At 31.5% G+C, this 24465-nt stretch overlaps 5 protein-coding genes across 8 annotated transcripts; 1 reads left to right on the forward strand and 4 right to left on the reverse strand.

Annotated features, from left to right (window-relative positions):
- Nucleotides 1–1044: 1044 nt before the first annotated feature.
- On the reverse strand, nt 1045–5808 carry LOC101254073 (peroxidase 18). Of its 3 annotated transcripts, XM_010316492.3 has the most exons (5): nt 5673–5808; nt 4449–4549; nt 3605–3784; nt 2874–3039; nt 1045–1833 (listed from the first exon to the last, which is right to left on the reverse strand). In XM_010316492.3, exons 2-5 carry the CDS (start codon nt 4539–4541, stop codon nt 1418–1420), a joined length of 855 nt encoding a protein of 284 aa, XP_010314794.1. In that variant the 5' UTR covers nt 4542–4549; nt 5673–5808; the 3' UTR covers nt 1045–1417. The 3 variants fall into 3 exon arrangements, with proteins under 3 accessions (XP_010314794.1, XP_004253052.1, XP_019067031.1); XM_004253004.4 differs by lacking the exon at nt 5673–5808 and having other exon boundaries at nt 4449–4817; XM_019211486.3 differs by lacking the exons at nt 3605–3784; nt 5673–5808 and having other exon boundaries at nt 4449–4817.
- An 85-nt stretch (nt 5809–5893) lies between these two features.
- LOC101253268 (small ribosomal subunit protein eS10z) lies at nt 5894–8528 on the reverse strand. The gene is made up of 5 exons (XM_004253002.5): nt 8366–8528; nt 7398–7446; nt 7021–7300; nt 6792–6927; nt 5894–6092 (listed from the first exon to the last, which is right to left on the reverse strand). Exons 1-5 carry the CDS (start codon nt 8366–8368, stop codon nt 6018–6020), a joined length of 543 nt encoding a protein of 180 aa, XP_004253050.1. The 5' UTR covers nt 8369–8528; the 3' UTR covers nt 5894–6017.
- An 826-nt stretch (nt 8529–9354) lies between these two features.
- On the reverse strand, nt 9355–12798 carry LOC101252762 (protein TIC 55, chloroplastic). Of its 2 annotated transcripts, XM_004253000.5 has the most exons (4): nt 12198–12798; nt 11011–11113; nt 9777–10913; nt 9355–9594 (listed from the first exon to the last, which is right to left on the reverse strand). In XM_004253000.5, the coding sequence occupies exons 1-3, from the start codon at nt 12641–12643 to the stop codon at nt 9780–9782; spliced, it is 1683 nt and encodes a 560-aa protein (XP_004253048.2). In that variant the 5' UTR covers nt 12644–12798; the 3' UTR covers nt 9355–9594; nt 9777–9779. The 2 variants fall into 2 exon arrangements, with proteins under 2 accessions (XP_004253048.2, XP_004253047.2); XM_004252999.5 differs by lacking the exon at nt 9355–9594 and having other exon boundaries at nt 9623–10913.
- A 1739-nt stretch (nt 12799–14537) lies between these two features.
- LOC101252471 (probable apyrase 2) lies at nt 14538–19500 on the forward strand. The gene is made up of 9 exons (XM_004252998.5): nt 14538–15171; nt 15660–15788; nt 15882–15938; nt 16060–16152; nt 17735–17940; nt 18149–18240; nt 18544–18761; nt 18851–19040; nt 19126–19500. The coding sequence occupies exons 1-9, from the start codon at nt 14854–14856 to the stop codon at nt 19239–19241; spliced, it is 1419 nt and encodes a 472-aa protein (XP_004253046.1). The 5' UTR covers nt 14538–14853; the 3' UTR covers nt 19242–19500.
- Nucleotides 19501–20536: 1036 nt separating this feature from the next.
- ARGOS (protein AUXIN-REGULATED GENE INVOLVED IN ORGAN SIZE) lies at nt 20537–21552 on the reverse strand. The gene has a single exon (NM_001247750.2). It carries the CDS (start codon nt 20948–20950, stop codon nt 20594–20596), a length of 357 nt encoding a protein of 118 aa, NP_001234679.2. The 5' UTR covers nt 20951–21552; the 3' UTR covers nt 20537–20593.
- Between the last annotated feature and the right edge of the window lie 2913 nt (nt 21553–24465).

Below are 24465 nucleotides of genomic sequence, written 5' to 3' on the forward strand. Positions count from 1 at the left end.
ATGAGTAAATTTAATATATCGATTCAAATAACTGTATTTTCAAGTATGTGTGAAAAAATAATTATAGTGTAAACTCATCCAAGTGGAGATTTAAGTTTTTGGTTGTTTAGTACTTTCATTTTTTTTCAAAATGGAAAAAGAATTAAAAATATCCTTGAACTATCAAAAATAGCTTAAATATATTCTTGAAGTATATTTCGGCTCAAATATATCCTTACCGTCAAACTTTAGGGTTAAAATACCCTTCTCATTAATATAATCGGTTAAAGGTCACTTAGATTTCACGTGGATGTCACATGGCATGCCACATAAGCCAATAGAATTTCACTCATGCCACGTAGACTAATAAACTTACCCCTAATTTCCCCTCAATTTTCTCCATTTTCCGTAGAATTTAAAAAATGATTTCACTAAAGAACATAGAACCCTTTTTCCTCGTTTCTCCATTTCTTTAGAACAATTTTCCAAAATACATAAGTTCTAAGGGAAAGGATTTCTATGATGTTCAGTGAATTTGTGTCTAAATTTTAAGGAAATAGAGAAAATTGGGGGAAATTAGGGGTAAGTTTATTTTCTATGCGGCATGAGTGGAACTCTTTTGGCTTATGTGGCATGCCATGTGGTATCCATATGGCAACAAAGTGGCGTTTACAGATCCTGTTAATGAATAAGGGTATTTTTGACTCTTTTTTATTTTCAAAATTATACTTTTTTTATTAATATTTTAAATAGAATATTAATGAGTCATAAAATAACAGGTCATCTTTTAACTTTTAGCAAGTTAGAAGGATAAACATGTCACTTTTAAAACTATAGACACCTTTCTAGCAATTTCTAGAATTATACATACTACAAACCATGGCTCACCGCCTCGAATTGACCAATCGCATAAATTGATTTTATTTTTGAAATTCAAGACGATTGAATAAAATTAGTGACTTAAAATTTAATTTGATAAAAATCTTGTTTTAGAAAAAGATATCGTATATGTTTTGTATTAAGACATCATATAAAGTTATTACAAAATGAAGTAACGCACAAAAATGAATTTAAAATTATATATAACAACAATGTAATAAATTAACTTATTACAAAATATGAATACATAAAATAAGTCGACACTTTTTGAAATTAAAATAATACAATTTATAAAATTCCAAACTCAAACCTTACTTACAAGCCCAAATTATAATAATAGAAACCAACTCACGAATAAAATTCTGCATACGTCACTGTATTGTCACGCACTAATTTATAACCGAACAAGAAGTTCTAACCTCTTCATCCTCTCCAGACTTCACTCCAAGCATAGAAAGTCTCACAAAAGATTGACTCCCAACTCTTGAAAAATCCGTCTTGATCATTTGCGAACTCTATGACTCTTTCCTTTGTTCGTACGTCATTATATTACCACACATTAATTTATAACCGAACAAGAAGTTCTAACCTCTCCATCCTCTCCGGACTTCACTCCGAGCACAGAAAGTCTCACGAAAGATTGACTCCAACTCCTGAAAAATCCGTCTTGATCATTCGCAAACTCAACGACTCTTTTCTTTGTACGTACGTCGTTAAATAAAACAGAATCGGATTGAAAAAGCCCCTTGTGTTGTATTAAATCTTTGAAATATTGATTGTCAAAAAGTTGAGGTGTTTGAGGATCATTTTTTACTGTAATTGTTGAAGTTGCTGCCCCTGCTGGACATTGTTTTGTTAACTCTATTGCATATGCTTTGTCTAATGAAGGGTCAATTAGAGTGAAATTGCCATTTGTGTCCACTCTAAAACGATCACTAAATGCATTGCAATGTGCTGATCCTATTGTGTGTGCACCTACAATTTTTTGGCATACAACAAAAGTATTAGTAACGTCATATACGCAATGTAATCGCACAAGTGAAATTTAGGGAAGGAGTAGTACTGTATGAAGATCTTACGTAGTTACACCCAGTGATGTAAGTCATATATAGTCCAGAATGGTCAATCAAATATTTCTCGTTAAAAAATTATGTTATGTTTATATATATAGACCGATCAAAAACTATTTTTCATAAATATATAATAAACCTACCTTTCTGGAGGTATAGTGAATGTTTTTTTATTGATTCTCGATTTTTTTTAAAAAAAAATCAGAAGAATGCTATAGAAAAACAGTATAATGGTGGAAGTATGGAAGAAAGAAAAGTAGCAACATATTAAATAGCAAAAGATAATTGAAGTATAAGAAACAATAATAAAAAATATTGCTAATTAATTTTCAATATTTCTCACATGCTATATAAATTCTTATGGAAACATGACGAAATAAAATAAAAAAGATTGTAATTTCACGTCTTAAGTGAAATGAAATCGATAGTATATGATTATAAGTTCATTCCATATCGAATCGGGTTAGAATAGGATTACATAAGTTTTTCAAAATGAGAAAGGGGTCATTGAGGCCTATCTAAACAAATATATTATGTGTATATATATGGATCCCTATATCTTTACATTTAAGATTAAGAACACGTGTAACTCGATCTCCTTTTTACATATCTAAACATTATTTTATGGGAAGAGAATCAAATTTATCGCTAAATTGAGTAATTTTATTGTATATTAAACGTTTAAATCTAATATTATAGTTTATATGGAATTGAGTCATAGTTATTATCAAATATGAGAAATAAATGACTTTAAATTCTTGTAACCCTACTTAAATTTTAGTACTATCTACTCATAAAGTTTTTGTGACCCTAATATTAAATACATTATGACTTTGTCTTCTCACCTTAGAAATTATTGGCACCTTTTAGAAATTCGATTTTTAGGATAAAAATTAAAGATCAATGAAAAATAAATTGCTTAATTAAATAATATAATGCATGTACCTGATAGGATAACAAGATCATCTAAAGAAAGTCCCTTTATAGTAAAAATATTAATCATTTGATCCATTGTGAAACTTGTGTCCACTATGTTTGGTCTCACATTTGTTATCAAACTAATTCTTCCATCTTTTCTTCCTGTTGGAATTTGAACATTTGGCCCTCCTGCCTGTTTTTATAATCATCAAAATAACAACAATTAACGTTTCAGTCTCAAACAAATTTACTATCAAAGAATTTTGAACAAACATTTCCATCGAAACATCAAAAACATTTTCAACAAGTCAATCTTGAATAGTAATAAGAATCGATCAAACATATGAAAACATTTAATTTTCTCTAATACAGGAAGTTCTCTATGTTTTCAAACAAAAATACGTATTAAAAAGGTAGTAACGATAAGTACAATAGTTTTTTTTTTCTCAATCTTGATCTAAATTTTTGAAGATTAACTAAATGTATACTAGTCAAAACTCGATGAATAATGAACTTTTTTTATATATCCTTCTCCATTTAAACATCAAATATTTATAAGCGACGAACTAAATAATTTTTTAATCACAAATTAAACATGTCACATAAAATTAACATACATTAATTAAACAAACAAAAACACACTATAAAAAAATAGAAATCAACAATGGATAACTTATATTGCTAAACAATAAAAATTACTTCATCGCTAATCCTTATTAATGACGGTTGAGTAACAAATAAGTTTTAGAAAAACATACAAATTCAACAGCATCTCTAGCCGCCAAAGCAACAATATCAGCACAAGAAACCGTAAAAGGACAAAATATTTCCAAAACCCTTTTGGCATTTTCTATTACTGAAAATCCTCCAAGTGATTTGTTTGCTGGATCACTTCTTTCTGTTCCATTTCCTTCTAATAATATAGATGCATCACAACCCTAAAAAAAAATTTTAAAAATATTATAATCCTCCTCAATATTTTAGCCTCAGGGGATTTTTGATCTAGTAATAAGAGCGCAATGTATGATATCAGATGTGTAAGTTAGATGCAAGTTACGAGTTTTTAATCCTAATCAACACAAAAATATAGTTTGGTACTTAAATGGACAAGGATAGACAGGAGGGCCTATTATTCAGAAAAAAATTAATCAATCTTTCATATGATAAAATATTACGTCATTTGCCTTAATTTATGACATGTTTTTTTTTTCTTTTTATTTTCTTAGAAGTGATTAATGTCACTTATTTATATTGAAAACTACTTAATTGCTTAAATGAGATAATTTATAATAATACAATATTTCTAGATCACAATTAAGTATTTATTTTATTTATAAAACTTCATGCTTGATCAGATGATGTCATGTAAATTAAGATCAGAAGTATTATTTGAGGAAGAATTTAAGAACTTTATTAAATTTATTTGAATTAAACTTTATTCAGTGTTCACATCAAATCGATAAAATTAACTACAGTAGAGTGTAAATTGAAGTGAGAATATACACTACTAGTTACGTAATTGCATGCAAAGTAGTTAATCCAAATTTCTTTTATACAAGCGTAATGCATAAAAATTAAATAGATAATTACTAGAAATATTACCTCAACAAAGCAATCGTGAAAAAGAAGACGAAGCAATTTCCCAGGTATAGTTGGATCCATAGAAGAAGCTGATCTTACTGTATTTTTCACCATTAATTCAGCTGAGGGACAAGATAATCCATAAAAATTAAATGAAAGAGTTGAACATGATGTTTTCGAAAAAAATATTATCGAACACAAGAAAATAAGTAACGAAAATTTATATTTTTTTTTGCGTAAACATAGTGTTTGGATTGAATATATTTGTAGTTTGAGTTTCTCCATATATATTTTTGGTGTTACACAGAGTTATTTTCTTTGTGTTTTCAGTATATTGCCCAGTAAAATGAAGGAATATAATAAAAATTAAAAAGAAGAGGAGGAAAGTACAGGTTGAATATTTATGGGTGCATTTATTTAGTTTGGTTAGGTATAGTAAATGAATTTAATTATTTTCTGACAAGAGTGGAAAACAGATGAATTCTTTTAAATTAATTAATTACTTGTGAACATTTTTTTTATATTTTATTTTTGGTTTTATGAATGTCTTGGATGTTCTATAGTATCATTTGTTCCATACTTTTTTTTTTTTTTTAAAATAGCAATAATAATCTACCCCTTTATAAGAAGCTTGCTAGCCATGTTATGATAAGTTTGTAATATAAATTACCATTATTTTTTTTTATTCCGCAATCGCTATTCTGAACACGAAAAAAAAGATTTTAAGTCTAGTGTAATAGTCGGCTAAATTGCACTAGGTAAGTCACATGTAACAAATTCGATCAAAATTATCTTTTTTTATTCCGCAATCACTATTCTTTGAGCGCGAAAAAGATAGATTTAAGTCTAGTGTAATAATCTGCTAAATTGCACCAGGTAAGTCACGTGTAACAAACTCGATCAAGAGTACATAGAGAATGTTAAACCTAAAACACTCATTTTTGAGATACTATGCTTAATCAAACTCAAGCTAGGTTATATAAAAATAAATTCAATTAATTTCTTTCAGAATGTGTGACAAGTTTTAAAGAAGATACATATCTTATTTGAACTAATTGGTCTTTTCATCACTTTGATATATATTAAAGAATCTTCTTGCTCACGATAACGATAAAAAAATATGAAATTAGCAATAAATTTATTGGCATCTCCGATTAAATTTAGCATTAAAGCTACATTTATTTGGTGTGGTTATGTCGATACACTCTGCCAAGGTGGGGAACAGATGAGTACTTAAATACTTACAAAGTCAATCCACATTGCATCTGACACCTTATTTCTGAGTTCCAGTGAAATTCGAGGCACAAAATATCCCACGTTCACATGAAATTCGAGGAAAATTATATCAATCCTAAAGCATATAGTCTATCCAGACGAAAACATCAATAACTGATCTATCAATGAAACAAATTGCAAGTGTTTTGTTTGGACCATAAAACAATGACCAGAATATGTGAATCTTATAGTAGTTCATTAAAGATAAAAAGATAGATTGAAATTGCCTGCATAGCAGAGTGTTTTAAAGGAGAGAATAATAGTCAAGTTGAGTCCAACATTTAATGATCAAAATTTGGATAAAACAATAGAAACCTAGGAGCTTGAACTAGGGGGTGCACCACCAAAACCTCCGGCTCCACGACCAAATCCAGGTCTTCCACCACCACCCTACAAGTACAAAATTATAATTTAGATAATGTTCATAGTTCAGCTTAGTTTACATTAAATAAGAGAGCATCCACAAGATTGGTGTCCGCTTAACGAATTCTTTTGAATAGAGAACATTTCCACCATTCAATTGCCATGCAAATCACATATTGGTCAAAAGCAAAATAAGAAACGAGGCAGACAACATTATAGCAAAGGTACTTAAAGATCAGCACCCTGAAATGCACTTGCCGGCTTCTGTAAGAAAAGATGGAGGGGGACAAACCAAAATGACATAGGCAATATGGGAAGTTCAGCATTGAAGAGAACTACTACGGTTCAATATCCAGGTGAATCCTTGTGCCGTTGGCAAGTACTAAATGCATCAAACAGGAAACACAAGATATTAACACGAAGATTTTACAATTCAGCAAGTAAAAAGGCACATTGGCACTAGAGTATGGCAAGAATCTTTTACCATTGTATGTTTTTCCCATTTAAATTCCTCTAAAATAAAGGAAAGTGACTTTAGTTAAACAGACAAAAATGAAAGAAATCTTGGTTGATGACCTGAGAGCAACTAAAATCGGCTTTGCTAATGTAATAATACGAAATTTAAACTAAACAAAAAACGATTGCTATATCATTGCCTTCATTCCTCAATACAAAACATGCTCTGAAAATTTGAATCAATAATGTAAAGGATACGAATTGACTTACCCTGAATGCGGGCTGGTAGTCAGCTGGAGCTCCACCCTTCTCGCCTCCAAATTCACCAGGTGGACCTCTTGGACCAGCACGATAACCATCCCTATCACCAAACCTTGGCCTATCACCCTCAAACCTTGGTGGTCCACTGCAAAAATACAAAGGAGATGCATCAAAATCAACTCAATCACTCGAGAAACTTTTATTTCAATGAAGCTACACATATGGTTGTGAAATTTACCGGGGCCTATCGCCTGGAGGTCCACCCATGGGACGACCAAGGGGCTTAGCAGACTTCTTCAATGTGGCAGGGACAATTTCAGAAGGAAGATTGAGGTAAGTCCTGAGGAACTCAATGCCATCATTGGTAAGATACCAGTAGTAGTGCATCCAAGCAAAGGTCTCGCGCACATACTCCTTTGACTTAAAGCTCTGCATCAGCTTAATCACTTGTAGGTTCGGCACATCAATGTTAGGATGTTTCGCCAAGTTGTAGTCCTTCTTAGCAAAGCATACTCCCTCTACAATGCATAAACGTAAATTCGCAATAAATACCAACATCATCTCAAAGATATCCTAAAGCATCCAACACATAAGAAAACAGAAAGAAATAATTACCTTGGAAGAGGTACTTGGAGATCTCTCTCCTGTTTTTCTCTGGGATAATCTGAAATACATTTTGATGAAAAAACACATAAGAATATCCGAGAGAATTAATTAATTTATTTGAATTTCTTTTTACAACAATGGCATCCACGAGTAACATTGGCCCCCAAGCTCCCCTAAAGCTTGAACAGATGTAAAAATATCAATCTTTTTACCACACCCGGGATTTGACCGGTCACAACATTAAATTTCTTTTTTAAAACCATAACCATGGTGTCAATAGGTAACACTGTCCACCAAAGCTTGAACAGATGGGGAAATCAACCTTTTAACACACCCAGCATTTAAATCTGAGGCCTCGCAGCTCAACCCACTATATTGAATTTCCTAATACAATCATGGTGTACAAAGGTAACCAGAAAGCTCAAAAAAACAGGAAAAAAAAAATCTTTTTACCATACCAGGGATTTGAACCTGAGACCTCGCGGTCCAGCCCACTACATTGAATTTCTTTTTACAACCATGCCATCAACGGGCAGTAGTCACTCAAAGCATGAACATTGAGACCTCACAGCTCAACCCAACCCACTATATTGAATTTCTATTTTACAATCATGGAGTCCATAAATATCACTGTCCCCCAAATCTCAAACAGATAGGAAAAAATCAATCTTTTTAACACACCCGGATTAGAACCTGAGCCCTCACAGCTCAACTCACCTCATCAAATTATCTTTCTGGTAATTAGTCATTCAGATTTACAAAAAGAACAGATTTTTACTACTTTAAACACAAACTAGCACTACTATTTCATCACAATTGAGCTATTACTCCACATATTAACACAAAAATCACAAGAATCAATCTAACAAATTCAAAGCAAAACACACATTACTATCCAATTAACTAACCTTTAAAACACCATTAACGAATATAATACGATAAATTTAAGGTATAGTTAGAGATAAACAGAAACATACCATTTGATTTCGTTGAAGAAAAGTGAAGCTGAAGAGTTCTCGGCAAAAAGAGGAAGAGATAGGGAGGAAGAAATTAGGGTTTCGCCAAAGATTTTATTTAAAAGGGGAAAAAAGCCTGTTTGGATTTTTGGGCTCTAATGGGCTTGGACAAGGTTATACCGTCAAATCTCGTTATAATAGTCATTCGTTATAAATATAATCAGCGTACAATTATAAACGATCTAATTTTCATCGTAATCAAATTATGATGACATAATTTGCTTTTCTTGTTAAATAGTTATCCGTTATAACAACAACTCGGTACAATAGCCTGATTTTCTTCAAAATATTTTTTTTAATGTTATATTCTTCAAAAATCAATTCGAATATTATATTTTGCTTCTCTCGTTATAACGACCTAACTTTCATTAAAATTGAATTTTGATGACATATTTTACTTTTTTGTTATTCGTTATAATAACAATTACTATAATAACCTGATTTTATTTGAAATATGTTTTAAATGTTATACTCTTCAAAATCGATTCTGATGTTATACTTTGCTCCTCTCGTTATAATAGTCATTTATTCTTCAAAGTTGATTTTTGATGTTATATTTTATTTCACTATTAACACAAGTGACTTGTTATAGTGATACACTCTTTTTGAATTTTTTTTTATAATAGCCGTGCTTATAATATTTTGTAAGGAATATATTATGTATAAAAATAAAAATATTTAAAAATTTATAATGAAGTCATTAATATCATGTACAAAGTACGAATATAAAAAATAAAAAATGGTATTTTGCCATTTCTATATTCATACTCTTTCTTTTATTTTATTTTTTGTTTGTTTAATTGATTAACAAATACATTTCCTCTTCTTCTTGATACAAAAAAAAAAAAATTACTAAAAATATTTTTAGTGTTATATGTGTTAATTATTGGCTTACATATTTAGATACTTCTAACATACCAAAAATAATAGCAATCCCATGAGCTCTCATGGACAATGGAAAAGAGAACTTAGTTAAATCATGGCAAAACATTATTACAAGTGAACAAACGATCATGTCAACTTGCACACACCTCGACTTTTCATTGAGTACACTTATTATCTCCCAGCAACACATATACCGACTAACTCTTCCTATCAAAGCAATCATCCAGAACTTAGTGTCTAGACCAACTTGCACGCACCTCATCCAGGTAGATAGTTGCACCAACATCTCGCGGACATTCAATTTCCTTAAGAAGCATACGGAACGATCAAGCATAGCAGAGATAATATGAGATTCACTTATTAAGTGTCAAATCAAACAGTGTCACATAAATTGGGACGGAGGGAGCAATATGTATGAAAAGCACATAAACCTGAATCCTATTTTACATGAAAAACATCAATATGAATATAGCTATTATATACATACTTTTTACAATCTTCTGTGAGTCCTTATGAAGTTGGTTGTGTTCATTGCAATGGCTGTTGAACAAGCATATGCACCAGCTAAACATAGCGACGTCGAAAGCAAAAGCAAGGCCTTCCATTGTCTTCCAGACACTAGAATCGCGAATGCAGTTGACACGAGAGCTATAACAGAGAGGGCCTTTTTCCAAGTCTCGAAAGCTTTAACAACGTTGCTGCAATCCCTGCAATGTACAACATGTCTGAAGTATCTGTTGGCAGGGTTCGGAGCATATATTCCACCGATTCCTCCTTTAGCTGGCTGAGCAGCTGAAAAATTGGCAACGAAACCAGCAGGGGCGTGCTCAACGACAGCAGGTTGTTGAGGCAGGAAAATGGTGCTGTGACCGAAATGATAAGGCATTCCGTGCCCCACTTTGTCCATCCACTTCCTGTATTCAGCTACCCATGTATCCGACGACTTAAGGTTCAAGTATAGTTTCTTTGTTGGAACCTTTTCTTTCATTAGGATTTCGTTTTGGGACGAAAGGAACCCCATATCTTGCTCGAAAACCTTGCTTGCATTCTGATGCAAGAACCAGTTTGGGATAAATTTAAGTATCCCGGTTCGTTTTCTTGTATTCCCAAACCGAACAATAAGCATCGATTTCCCTTGTCCAGATGGTCTACAAAGAAAAAGACCCGAAAAGTAATGCTTCTCCCCACTCTCATCAACAATTTCTCTATTATTCTGAAGAACACAAGGAGATTCAAAACGTAAGAAGTTCGGAGTATAGTTTGCTTTGCCTTGATCTCTTTCTTTACCCCACCACCCTGCAAACCCTCGGTTAGTCCTTTCTGTCACCTCGAAAAACAGTGGTCCAGCATCTTCCCTTTTCGCCGTAAAATCTGTCCTATCGTGTGATATCGGGACATGAGCAGGATCCATAAGGTTTTCGAGAAGAATAGAGTGATCATAAGGGAGCTCGTGAATAGTAGAAATGTCTCGAAATCCTTTCCTCTCAAAATTTTCAAACCAGGGGATTTTGTTAATATTAGGTGGTGTTCTATGAGACATCCATATCCAGACTACTCCTTGGGAATCCCGAATTTCATATGTCTTCGTACAAGCTGATCGAGGAATTTTAGCATTTTCAGGTAGCTGGACGGAACAAAATCAAAGACGGAAATGAAAATAGAGTGCATAACATTACATTTGCAACACGAAACATAAACGAAAATGCATATATAAAACCAACCTGTGGTATCTTGACACATTTACCATCTCCGTCAAACTGCCAACCGTGATACAAGCATTCCAGTTTGCCATCATACAGTTGCCCTTCGGAGAGTTTGGCCAATCTGAATTCAGAAGAAATTTGTCACGATTCCGGAGTTACTGTTATGAAATGCATAGAAGTAAAGCAGAAAGAGGTACTGATCTCGCGACAATCTGGAAGTCAGTTTAGTTGAATCCTTAACTAATGGATAGACAAGACGGGGTAATGTAAGTTGTAGAGTGGCCTTACTGTCACGGACCACTGAGATTCAGCCCTTTGTTGCTCCGTCAAAACTAATAGATAGACAGAGATACATGCCAGATAGAGGGGGGAAAAACAGGGAACACTAAAGGAGGATTACTTCACACATTATCAACAGATATGAAGAATTAAAACATAACAGACTGACAGTTATACATTGTCGTGAATCGAACTCATATCAAGCTTCATTCCTGAAAATACACAACATGTACTAAAATACTTCTAAATCACTATGAGCTTATGGAAACGCGGAAAAATCAGTTAACATTCAGCAGCTTAACAAGACCAAAACTAAAGAGGAAAATGTTGTACGTTATTACACTCATTTGAGCTATTTCAAGAGGATACAATAAGAGAAGGGTAAATTCTGCTTGAACTCGTTGCTTTCAACTCGAACCACATAAGCCATTGGAAAATGCTATGGTTAGGTCCATCCATAAGAGGTGCTAAGTAGACCATTAACTTGTCCTCCTCCTATACATATAAATACATCACTATAGGTATTGGAAAAAACAGATGTTTTTCCACCATAGTATGATGAAAAAAAACGGAGCTCATCCGTCTTGTGAGACTTTCCAACGACTAGTAACTCAAATCGTAGTTGCTACAAATCGATTCTTCCTACTTCCCTTCTTGTACTTGTCCCTTACACGAAACATAGATTTTAGCTAATCAAGAGAAATTAAGCAACTACATAATGTATTAGCTATCACTTAACTACATAAGGAACAAGTAAAAAAGAAATGTCTATGCATAACAAGATCATGCTAAAATACTAAGTTCTTGAACAAACAAAGTTATCTCTGTGTGACCTATACGTTTAATTAGTACTATTTATATCGAGATGCTTTGTACACTGAACTGAGACAATGAAAACACAAACATATATAGTATGTTCTTTTTACCTATGTGGACATCTATCTTCAAAGCATCTAAGTTCACCACTTCCATCTTTATACAAAACAACTTGTTTATCAAAGACAGTAAGACCTAAAGGTGCATCATTAGGTACATTCTTGGTTAAATACAAAGGATACCATTCTTCAGTCCAATCATAACCAACAATTTCCCTTTGTCCCCTCAACTCATCTAAACTTGAATTTTCCAAAATCAAACTTTGATCCTCAGCTTCAAGATTCTCAGCAATTGCATAACAACTTGTTCCTTGTTTCTTGATTTGCTTATTTTGAAGATAAAGATTGAATCTTTGAGGTATTTGTAGAGAAAAAAGTGAACTTTTGGGGAGTGTTGTTCTAATTGAAGATGAGTGGAGTAGTAATTCAGATAGAAATGGTTGTTGTAAAGCCATTATTGTGAGTGATTTTTGGGAGGAAAAAGGAGTTGGATGCATTAGAGACACTTGTAGTTTTTGTTGACATGTTGAAGTAGAAGACCTTTGTGTTGCTTCTTGTTTTGTTGAACCAATGGTAGCCACACAAATACAAAGAATTGTTGTGTCTCAATCTACAATATTTCCAAAAAAGATGCCTTCTATCAACATGATATAATCTACCATTAAAATTGTCATAATATATATATTGGATTCTAAATTTGATTTCAAATTTTAACGCTGACCTTCAACTTTCATAATGTTCAAACAAACACTTTAACTGTCCAACTTTTAAATAAAAAAACACATGAGTCCTACATAACACAATACACATAGGATAAAAAATGATATGTAGAATATGTGTGTCTATTTATTCAACTTTAAGTGTCTGCTTGTGCACACCCAAAGTTGAAGGACATAAATATGATTCGAAGCCAAATTATAGAACATATTTATATATTATGCCCTTAAAAATAGATGTCTTTAGTGGTAAAAGCAGAAAAAATAAGTTTCATATATGACGTTTTGTTCCTTTCATGATTCAATACTTAGGTGAAAGTAAATATTTGTTATCAGTTCGATAGAACCTAGTAGCTTTTGTCTAAATTTTGTATGTGTTAACAAATAGATTTTATTAATATGCGTAAAATAAATTGTTCAAAACCCTAATAAACTATAAACTGAAAAGAATTTATCCATGTCTAATCCTTACATCATGATTTTTTTTAGAGTCAAACTATAAAAACGATTACCAATATTTTACGATGTATATTTGTATCATATTGATATGCAAAAAAATTGTAATTTATAGTACTTTTCGTATAATTTTTGAATATCTATTTTTTTAAAAAAAAATATTAAATTAACGTAATTTAATCTAACTTTAAAAATTAATTAAATTAACTTTCGAAAAACGCAATATGACAAATAAAAATAGACAGAGTGGGTATTCTTATTCCTTTAATTGAGTAAGCATATCATAAATTGTGTAAATTAAATATATTAGCAAAAATATCTTGCTAAAAACAATTAATAAAAGAACAAAGTAACAACATATAAAAGAAAAGGTCAAAGTAGGTTAACCATACCAAATTAGATAAGTTCTCATTAATTATTTCAACATGGATTACAATAAATGGTTTGCTTTTAGTATAAAGTATTACTCTATTTGGTAAAGATAAAAATGTATTAATAATTAGTAATTAGAATATTAATTATTGAAATACACAATTGGTCGAGATCTTTTTTTTTTTCTTATATTAGATTATTGATTTTTAATGGTGTAAGATTTTCTTTAGATGAGATAATCGATAATTGATAACAAATTATGTTTATACTATTTATATATAAAGTTTTTAGCTTAGAATTTAGTTTTGGCATAACACATGAATATGAACTTGATTTCAGTAGACAACTATACCCTCCAACGTGTGCATAAGTATGAATCTATATTTGTATAAAATTGAACAAGCAAGCACATGTGTCCTATATGGTATAATACATGTAGGAGACCACGTAGGACACAAAATTGTCATGTAGGTGCCACGTAGGACGAATGTGTCTATTTGTTTAGTTTTATTTAAGTATAAATGCCTACTTGCGCATATCCTAAAGTTAGAGTCATAATTGTCAGCTGACGTCAAGTTAAGGGTCATGTTAATGTATTGTGTCGTTTAGTTTCTATACTTCCAAATCTGTCGGTCTCGGAATCTCGATTCTTCAACAAAGTGTCATTATTTACTTTTTGAGAAAAATATAATTTGTCAACTCACATACATGTTTTGATTTATAAGTAATTATATCGATCATAACATTTTATAAACGATAAAACTATATCTTTAAGATTTTATAACTTATTTCGTATATCTACTAAATTGATAAATAATAGTAAATTAAATTAATAAACTTTAAAATCGAATCGAACGAACCGTGGCCAGATGGGTTTGAGTCGGTTTTGTTTTTCGGGTACTAAATGGACTATCCAGTTTAGCAGTTATAATTGTCTGTAGAGTTGAAGTAATATCGTCTCTCTTCTTCCCGGTGGATTTTTCATTTGCTTATCCTTCCGGTAGTCTCTGATCGGCGGCAGCATTTGTGATCCAGAGACCTAAAAGGACGGTGAAGAATTCGAGCTGGAGACCCAGGATACTCCGGCGCCGGGAAACGGCAAGATCCGATACCGATCACCTTCAGCAGCCGAGCTTTTAGAGGCACAGCTCGATCCACTTCAAATGGAGAAGACAATGAAGCGAAACAACAGACAGTATGGTGGTGAGTCATTCACCGATAAGATCCAGAGGTATAAAGGTGTGATCCTTGTGATTTGCGTTCCGTTGTTTCTCGTTTCTCTAGTGCTTTATGTAATGCCGACGCGTTATCCGTCTGATTCGATGGAGTCGTTAAACCGGAAATTCTCTCCGAATCTCGGATCTATGAAATATGCGGTTATATTTGATGCTGGAAGTTCGGGTAGTAGAGTTCATGTCTTCTGTTTTGATGAGAATTTGGATCTTGTTCCCATTGGCAATGAACTCGAACTTTTCGTGCAGGTAATATTCTATTTTGCATTTATTTAATCGTTATTGTGGATTCATATATTGTCAATCCCAGTATGATCTAGTTTGGAAGCAGTGAGTCAGTTGAACATTTTTCGCCAGAGAGTTGAGAAAATTACAGTGTATATATGCCCTGTTAGTATTATCAAAGTTTATGATGCAAGCAAGGAACTTTGAGCTATAGCTTGGTATTTGACTAGCTTATAGCTGATTTATATTATTGATCCTGACAGAATCAAGTTTGAACGCAGCAAGTTCGACCAAACTTAAACACAAAACTCAAGCACCTCTATCACTGATTATGTTTCTGATTGAAATGTAGTTGATATTGATTGAAATGCATCTCCAGTGAAGTCTGAAAATCTTTGCAAACAGCCTATGTGTTCCCCCTCTTTCTAGTTTGTTATATATGAATCCCTAGATTTTGTGGAAAAGCTTTCTATTAGCAGCAGATGTTCATCTATATTTGGCTTTTGTACCAGAAAAAACCAGGTCTGAGTTCATTTGCTAGTGATCCTGTGGCTGCTGCCGATTCTCTTCTACCACTTCTAAAGGACGCAGAGAATGTAGTTCCACGCAATTTGCGCAGTAATACACCAGTGAGAGTTGGGGTTAGTGAACATTGTATAAAGAAATTTCGTATAATTGAAGTTTAAACTTTTTAGCCTGCCCATAGGCTCAATACTGATAGGCAGTTTATCTAGGCCACTGCAGGTTTGAGGCAGTTGGAAGGTGATGCATCTGACAGGATTCTTCAAGCGGTAAGATTGTTTTACATCCTAGACCTTCATCTGTTTGGGCATGTCTTGTGTTACAATTTTGAAGTGGCTGTTTCTACTTAAGTTTTTCAGTACTTAGAACAAATATAAATGTGTTTTGAAGGTGAGGGATTTCCTGAAGAGCAAAAGCAGCTTCAAAGCAAAAGCGGACGCGGTCACTGTTCTTGATGGAAATCAGGAGGGTGCTTACCAGTGGGTATGTGAATGAACTTCAAGCTGTTATGAGCTTCTCTATAGATTAAAATATTATTTGACACAAGAGTTGCTTCCTTAATATAACTTTGAGCTCTTTATAGCTTATTAAAAGAAAAGTGAACATTGATTCATTTTTCTGGTTGTTAGTGAATGTAGTTCTCTCTGACGTGATGTTGATTAGTTTAGTCTTGGTTATTTTTTTTTTTTGCTAAGTTTTAGCATTATCAGCATGATAAAGAGTAAATTTTTAGTTTTAGTACTGACTTTTGAGGAATAGACAAAGTCACCAAATTATTTTTTTTAAAAAAAGAGTAAATTTTAGTTCAAGTTCAGGTTTAAAGATGACAAAAGTAGATTCTCTTTTCTCTCTTTTCTAAAGCAAAAGGAAGAGTTGTTGTCCTTACATAGATAATTCAATTTTATTAATGAACATCATCAAATTCCTTTTAACAATTCAAATAAATAGCAACATAGCGAAAAACAAGTTTAATAATATCCATGTCAAGGTGGAACTGTTGAACCCGAGAAGGACTTGCATTTATTTGATGAGCAATTTAATTTATCGACAAAATACAACTAAAGGGCTTCTTTCTCCATCTAAAACACTTTCTTCTCATGATATTAATTTTCCAACCTTTGATTTCTGGTAGAAGTATTACGGTCTCCTAAAATATTCTGTTTTCTACCCTATGTTGTTTGAAATTAAAGATAGGTTAATAAATAGAATGAATTGCCCTATGCAATTGAACATTGCCTTAGACCATTTTGGCAATATTAGTAATCCTGCGTGAGAAGCAGCAATCCATTAGAACCGTAGAGAGTGAGGATGTTAAAGAGGGACGGGACCTAAAATCAAATGAAAGGAAATTATCTTGTAAGACCTACATTCTCTTGGATCTCTGCAAGCTTAGCAAAAAATAGGGCACATTGGAAGACAAATTTATATAGGATACCAATTTATTGGGAATATTTTTAGTCATGGTAGTATGATTACTTTAATTCCTATGTTTTCAGTCTTTTAGTTTGAGATTTTTAATATATTAGTCGAAGAAGATATATAGAACTTTTAGAGCTTCTACATTTTTTTAATTTTGTATAACTTTGATCTCAGTTGATCTTGAAAGAAGCGATTCAATTAGAGAGGCAAGTAAGGTGTGGTTATGTAGTAGTAATCCTGCATGACAAAAACAAATCAATAAATCTCCCCTTCACTTTTATCCTTTGAAGCACTAGAGTGGCATTGCACATTTTAAGGCGTTCTGTTTAGAAGTATGTACAATGAATACTTTGTGAACCATTTCTCACTCAAAAAAAATTTCTGAGATCTGACAATCAAGTATCTTTGGATGCAATTTGGAGAATATATTAGAAAAGGTTGCAAAGGCTACTTTCTTCACTGAAAATGTTCTACTATTTTGGATTATTTGTGTATTTGAATAAAAATGGTAATACTTTTATTACTCTTTGATCTTCAACCCCCCAACCATATTAGTTACAATTTGTGTCACCTCATGTTTCAGTCTAATATATGGGTCAACCAATTGTATAGCCAGCTGATTTTTTAATTTCTGATACTAATGCAGGTAAGCATCAATTATTTATTGGGCAAATTGGGAAAGAAATACTCTGATACAGTTGGAGTGGTTGATCTTGGTGGTGGATCTGTGCAAATGGCGTATGCCATCTCAGAGTCAGATGCCCAAAAAGCTCCAAAGGTATCAGATGGAGAGGATACATACGTTCAGGAAATGTTTTTGAAAGGGACAAAATACTACCTTTACGTTCACAGGTCCTTCTCATCCTCTATACATAATTATGTGATGATATTAGAGAATGTCAGCATATCCATTTTGTGCTCTCCAACTTTTTGATCAGGATGAACCTGTGATCCATCTAGTGGCAAGAACATATTTGTCTTGTTATTCAGAGTGGGCTTATCTTGTACTTCGTCATCTTCATTGTACAGGCTTAATGTGATCTATATTTATTGCTTACAGCTATTTGCACTATGGCTTACTAGCAGCTCGAGCTGAGATCTTGAAGGTTTCTGGTGAATCTGGAAGTCCTTGCATCTTGGGAGGCCACCACGGTATTTCTCTCTCTCTCTCCTGGTGCAATGATTATTCTATACTTGCTTCTTTTGATGCAGTGCTTTCAGAAGCATCATTTCTATCTGTAAGACATAAAAGCGGAGGTTAACAAAGAGAAAAAAACTCCCCCCTACCCTTAACTGAATTGTCATATCTTATCTTAGTCACACAGATAAGTTGCAGAAATAGGAGCACTGGGTCCTTAATTTACATTGAGCCTGTATACTGTAATTAGAAAAGTAAGTATTCATTTTCCTGGATTAGCAAGTATCTCATTGAAGATGAACAATATCATTTTGCAGGGACATACAAGTATGGAGGAGCAGTTTACCCAGCATCGGCCACGTCTCAAGGTTCAAGCATGAGTACTTGTAGGGAGGTAGCTCTAAAGGCTCTGAAAATTAATGAACCAGCATGTACCCACATGAAGTGTACCTTTGGTGGCGTGTGGAATGGTGGAGGAGGAGATGGACAGAAGAATATGTTTGTTGCTTCGTTTTTCTTTGACAGAGCTGCTGAGGTATGAATCCCTGTAGTTAAATCTAATGAGTTAAGAAACTTCTCTCCCTTGTATGTCTCTGACACAAATGTTATATGTTGTGGGCATAGGCTGGTATTATAAATCCAAGTTTAGCTGTTGCAAAAGTTCGCCCAGCTGATTACGAAAGTGCAGCTAATCGTGCTTGTGCAACTGGACTTGAGGGTGCGAAATCTGAATTTCCTCGTGTAGAAGCTGATAACTTGCCATACCTATGCATGGATCTCGTCTATCAATACACTCTACTTGTAGATGGATTCGGTGAGTAAAAACTTTCATATTTCAGTAAAAGTTCACACGAAATTCATTTCAATTACGTTACTCAATACTATTTCTTACTTTGCAGGACTTGAACCTCATCAAGAAATGACATTGGTGAAAAAAGTTGAATACAAGAATTCCTTTGTTGAAGCAGCATGGCCATTAGGCAGTGCCATTGAAGTTGCATCATCATTGAGTTAAACTTAACTGGGAAATGGAAAGGATAGGTTCCATTCATGCAATTTTGGGTTTTAATAGTTTATGTATTTTTGACTTGCAGCTTCTGATAAGCCTATTAGGTTAATGTTCTGAAGCAGAAGGGATTGCCATAGTCCATAGCAGGTTGAGATTCTTTATTTTTCCCTTTTTTATTAAAAGGGAATCAAGAATAGTGATAAATCTGTTTGTAATCATGTATTATGAGAATTATGCACTATTTAAATGAGATCAATTTTTGATATATTTATCTTTATCATTCAATTTTAGGCATATATTTATCCTAAACTATTAACTCTCATTTCACCACGTTCAATAATAGAAGTTGGTGATATGTAACTTAACGGTTTAAAAACAAATACATACCTTAAGTTGGATGACAAAGGTAAATATATCAGATGAATGAACCCTTTTTCGAATTTAAAACAAATGTATTGCATACAAACATCTATTTATCACTTAATTATAGTTAAGTGATTAGTTCTTTCACATAAGTTCTTAATCGGGGTGGGCATTCGATAATTCGGTTCGATTCGATTTATATTATTTCGGTTTAATTTATATTATTTCGGTTTGGTTTTATTATTTCAATTTTCTAAATAGGCCTACTTAGTGGGTTTTTTAAAATTTAAAAATTTACAAATTTTTTTATTTGATTTTTCAGCTTAATGGACTAAAATAGTTACATCAAAGAAATACTTTTTACTTCTTAATTTTTTTATTTTAAATTATAATATTTATTTATTTAAAATTAATAATTAATATAATATAAATATATATTATAATATAATATATTTCGATAAATCGAAAGACCAAATAACACAAAATTACATACTAAAAATCAAACTGAAATGCAGAAAAATACAAAAACGTATACCGAATCAAAAATCGAAAACCAAAACCGAAATACTGAAAAAAATTGGTTCGATTCGGTGTTTATGCCCAGCCTAGTTCTTAACAAACTATGAGGTTAATTCGGTAAAAACACTTTATGTGAGCAAATATTTATCATCCCAAACCAGACGTAACCCTAACTGATTTAGAATGTTAGAGTTACCTAAATCTATATATGACAAAAAATAGCAAATTAATCGAGGTGTGCTACAAAACCATCGTTATGAAGAAAAAGAAGTACACAAGGCCAAGAGAATTTGATAAATAAACTTTCGAAACATCAATATTTAGCCTATCGATCAACAAAGTAAATTAAAAATCATAGAATTTTATGTTCAAATAAACAAAATAGATGAATGAGAGATTGAAAAAAATGTATTTAATCATTATGTAAAAAACAAGTGAATCTACTTTGATATTTTCTTCTAAATTAAACCACACAATTAAAGATATGAGCAAGTCACATTCCTAACATTAGAAGGCATAAAAGCTAAGATCATAAGAACAACAAGAATGAAAATTGGGACTAACAACAACATAAAAGGTGGTGGTGGCAATGGTGGAAGCATCAATGGCAAAAGTAACAAAGATGCTGTAAGACCAAGTAACAAAATAATTGACTCTAAGCTAAAATAATTCATTGACAACATTTTCTTGCCATGTCCTTGTGTAAATGATCTCTTATGCTCCATCTTATTGCCTTCCATAATGTTGTTGAAATATTGTTGATGTTCCTCCAAATTAATAAACCCTTTTGATGATCTCAATTTTGCCTCTGATGATTCCATGTCCATGTTCATTACTAGTCGTACGCTCTTACTCAGAAGTCTCGAGTTTTAATTTGGAACCAATCTTGAAACTTAGAGAAGGATATGAGTTTTTCAACCAATCTTGAAATTTCCTAAGAATCTTGATGTGAGGTTTTGAATTCGAGACCTGAATATGAAGTCGTTCTGAGGAATATTGAGTAGTACCAGGACACTTTTTTTTTATGTAGATATCAAAAATCGAATGAATACTGAACTTGAAAATGTGCCAATCTTTAACAAATTTTTTTTTTTGGTGAAATCACAAATCAGTAGATAGTATGAGTTAAATAGAGAAAGTGAAGATTTCTATATGTTGTTTTCACACTAAAGGGTATAATTTAAAGGGAAAAAGGTGAAATGATTTTGGAATGATGTAAGAGCAAAGTTGTGGGAATCTATAGCCTTTTTCTTGGTTTAAATAAAATGTTGATTTTTGACACTGATGTTTATTGGTTTTAGGGGGATTGTATTGTTTTTTGACATTGATATTTCTTGGTTTTGGGGGATTATGGGATAATAGCCTTTGGTTTTTGAGATTTTGATGGATCTATAGTGGTTACAAAGTATCTTTGGAGAATATATTTTGCTAGTTTGGTTTCTCATATATTATATATATATATATATATATAGTAGGTTTTGTACTCCGTCTGTCTCTATTTATATAACTCATTCTTTGAAATCTATCCCAAAAGAAATATTTCTCCAGTTCATTTTATGTGATATCGTTCGATTTTACACGAACCATAAAACTTACTTTAAATCATAAGTTTCAAAAAGAAATTTCATTTTTGTACTCGATATGAAATTAAATTATGTCAGATAAATTAAAACGAAAAAATATTAGGGATGGAAGAAGAGGGGGGGTATGGGGTTAAAGGGGGGTGGGGGTGTTGGAATTAGGGTGGATTCAATGAATTTAAGTAATGAAGTGGGGCTAGATGATTTGCATGTTGATTGTTTTTGGTAAAACAAGAGATTATCACACTATCCAAGGTTCTTCACCCCTAGACAACATTGTCTCTTACCCCCTTCCCCCACACTTTCCACTTGTCCCTCTTGCCATCATTCTTTTTTTATAATAAGAAAAAAGAAATCACTTTTTTTTAAAAAAATATTTATTTCAAATAATTTATTTATTCATCTCAAATTATCAGTTGTGATTTGTAAATGAATTTATAAATTTGAAAAATCGAAATTTTTAACTAAGAATAAAGATAAGAAAGATGTTACATATCTTGATCATTTTTTTAACCATTCGATATTCAAAAGCAGTTATCACATCAATTACTTAATAGCTTGTTCTATAAAGCTTTCAAAATTTGTTTGTTTTTTAAAAAAAAAAAGTATTTCTCAATAATAATAATAATATTTGACTAATTGATTTTTGAATTATTTTTTTATTAATATATTAGAGTAATAATCAAAATTCCAAATTTGGTTTTATTCAAATGAAAACCTAATTATGCACATATATATTTTCTAAAAAGCTTGACCAAGTACATATATCAACTCTTTGAAAATAAACATTTTCTTAATAGAAACACTATACACTATTAGCTTCCTTGCAACTTAACCAAACCAATTATAATTTCAAACTCATTAATATATATATAAAAAAAAAAACTCCATTGGCTAATGAACAATTCAAAAGAGGAATAAGTGTATAAGTTTTAGTCAAACAATCAAAATGAATTTGTCCTTTGACTTGGAAACAATGAATTCATCTAGTAATTATAAGTCTAGAACCAAGAATTTTCTTGTGCTACATGTTTGACAATTGCTTCATTTTACTTGATTAATGTATATCCATTAATTTGATCTCTAAATTAAAAAAATAATAAAAATATAGAAGTTAAAAGATAAAGGAAATACATAATATATAAAAGTATTCTGTAATTTGAACTAAACTGATATTTATATTCTTTAATTTTTATATATTTATAAAGAGTTATTTAAATTTGTATAAAATTAAATAAATAAATATATTTATTCTGTGTGACATCTTACACGATAGTCTGTATTCTATATAACGTTCTACGTATAATACGCTACTAGCCTACTATGTGTAAAAATATGTGTATTTACTTATTTCATTGTATAAATTAAAGTTTTTATTTGTATCTCAAAATCAAAAATTATAAAAATTAGTTAAAATTAAATTTAAAAACATATTTATGTATTATACGAAAAGAAAAATATACAAAAGTATTGTTCATTATACGTGTTTCCATAATAACATTAAATAAACTTAAATGGACATGGTTTGAAATTATATTTTTTTTTAAAAAGATTCCTATTCATGAAAAAATAAATATTTGAACACTTTCTATTTTGAGTTAAAAATCATTTCTTCTAAGATGCTTATTATATACTTTATTTAATTTATTTATTTATTGCATGTGACCGACCTTTTGATTCAATGAATTTTTCATTTAAAACCTTTGAAGAAATTAATAAATGATTTTTAGCTACTTCCTCGTACAACCAACCTTATTGCATTAAATTCCATGCACTTGCTTTTAAAACATAGATTAATTTTTACGTGTATTTATGAATTCATGTGAATTTAATAATTTTATATATTTATAAATTTATAATATTGAATGAGAATGAAGGCTAGAAAGGTGAAATTAAGAAGAAATATATTGAAATTGACTGAACATCTAAAAAGTAAAGCAATGTTTCAGTGGGGACTATGAGGATGATATCAGATCGAGACGATACGATAAATTTCATCGTCGAGAAGAGCACAATTTGAATCATCAACTATTTTGAAAAAGTTAAAATTAAAACTTGCAACTTCATTTTACATCCTCAATAGACATTAATATTAATTACTCTTTGACACTCAAAATTTTGATAAAAAATCCACATTTTGCTAATATAATTATTGATCTTTAATTTAGAAAATATTTTTCATGATTTTTTAAATTTTCTGAAACATAACTTTGGTATGATACCTAATTATACACTCTTAGGATATGTTAGCCAACCTCATGAAAACAACTAGTAGTAGTCAAATGCATAAAGGAATACCTAAATTTAGGAATGAATACATGAACTTTGATCTGTATTTTTTAATTGTTCATGAACCAAATTTGGATTACAATTAATTAATAATAAAAATGACAGATTAATGCATAAAACATTTTGCATTAGTATGATTTAGGAAAGACCTTCGCGATAAGGAATGTCTTATAGATAATCTAACCTAATACGAGTATTACTGATTCCCTTCACAATTCGAACTCGTAACTTATAGATCACAATGAGATAATTTTATCATTATTTTAAGGCAAAGAAATGTCTTATCGACTATCTAACCTAATATGAGTACTAGTGATTTCTTTCACAACTCGAACTCGTAATCTATAGATCATAATGAGATAACTTTACCGTTATTTTAAGGCAAGAAATGTCTTATAGACTATCTAACCTAATACGACTATTAGTGATTCCTGTAACAATTCAAACTCGTAACCTATATATTACAATGAAATAATTTT

The sequence above is a fragment of the Solanum lycopersicum genome, chromosome 12 (assembly GCF_036512215.1).
Source record: "Solanum lycopersicum chromosome 12, SLM_r2.1".
Classification (NCBI taxonomy): Eukaryota; Viridiplantae; Streptophyta; class Magnoliopsida; order Solanales; family Solanaceae; genus Solanum; species Solanum lycopersicum.

Coding starts and splice junctions, on each gene's coding strand:
- LOC101254073 (XM_004253004.4), bottom strand. CDS start 4,712: ATGGAGAAACTCAAACTACAAATATATTCAATCCAAACACTATGTTTA. Junction 3,040..3,604: donor CTAGAGATGCTGTTGAATTT/GTATGTTTTTCT, acceptor TTATAAAAACAG/GCAGGAGGGCCAAATGTTCA. Junction 1,834..2,873: donor TGATCTTGTTATCCTATCAG/GTACATGCATTA, acceptor AAAAAATTGTAG/GTGCACACACAATAGGATCA.
- LOC101253268 (XM_004253002.5), bottom strand. Junction 7,301..7,397: donor CTCCAAGTACCTCTTCCAAG/GTAATTATTTCT, acceptor TATGCATTGTAG/AGGGAGTATGCTTTGCTAAG. Junction 6,928..7,020: donor CCTCCAGGCGATAGGCCCCG/GTAAATTTCACA, acceptor GTATTTTTGCAG/TGGACCACCAAGGTTTGAGG.
- LOC101252762 (XM_004253000.5), bottom strand. CDS start 12,643: ATGCATCCAACTCCTTTTTCCTCCCAAAAATCACTCACAATAATGGCT. Junction 11,114..12,197: donor GAAGATAGATGTCCACATAG/GTAAAAAGAACA, acceptor TTCTGAATTCAG/ATTGGCCAAACTCTCCGAAG. Junction 10,914..11,010: donor AATGTGTCAAGATACCACAG/GTTGGTTTTATA, acceptor TGTTCCGTCCAG/CTACCTGAAAATGCTAAAAT.
- LOC101252471 (XM_004252998.5), top strand. CDS start 14,854: ATGGAGAAGACAATGAAGCGAAACAACAGACAGTATGGTGGTGAGTCA. Junction 16,153..17,734: donor AGGAGGGTGCTTACCAGTGG/GTATGTGAATGA, acceptor ATACTAATGCAG/GTAAGCATCAATTATTTATT. Junction 18,241..18,543: donor CATCTTGGGAGGCCACCACG/GTATTTCTCTCT, acceptor ATCATTTTGCAG/GGACATACAAGTATGGAGGA.
- ARGOS (NM_001247750.2), bottom strand. CDS start 20,950: ATGAACATGGACATGGAATCATCAGAGGCAAAATTGAGATCATCAAAA.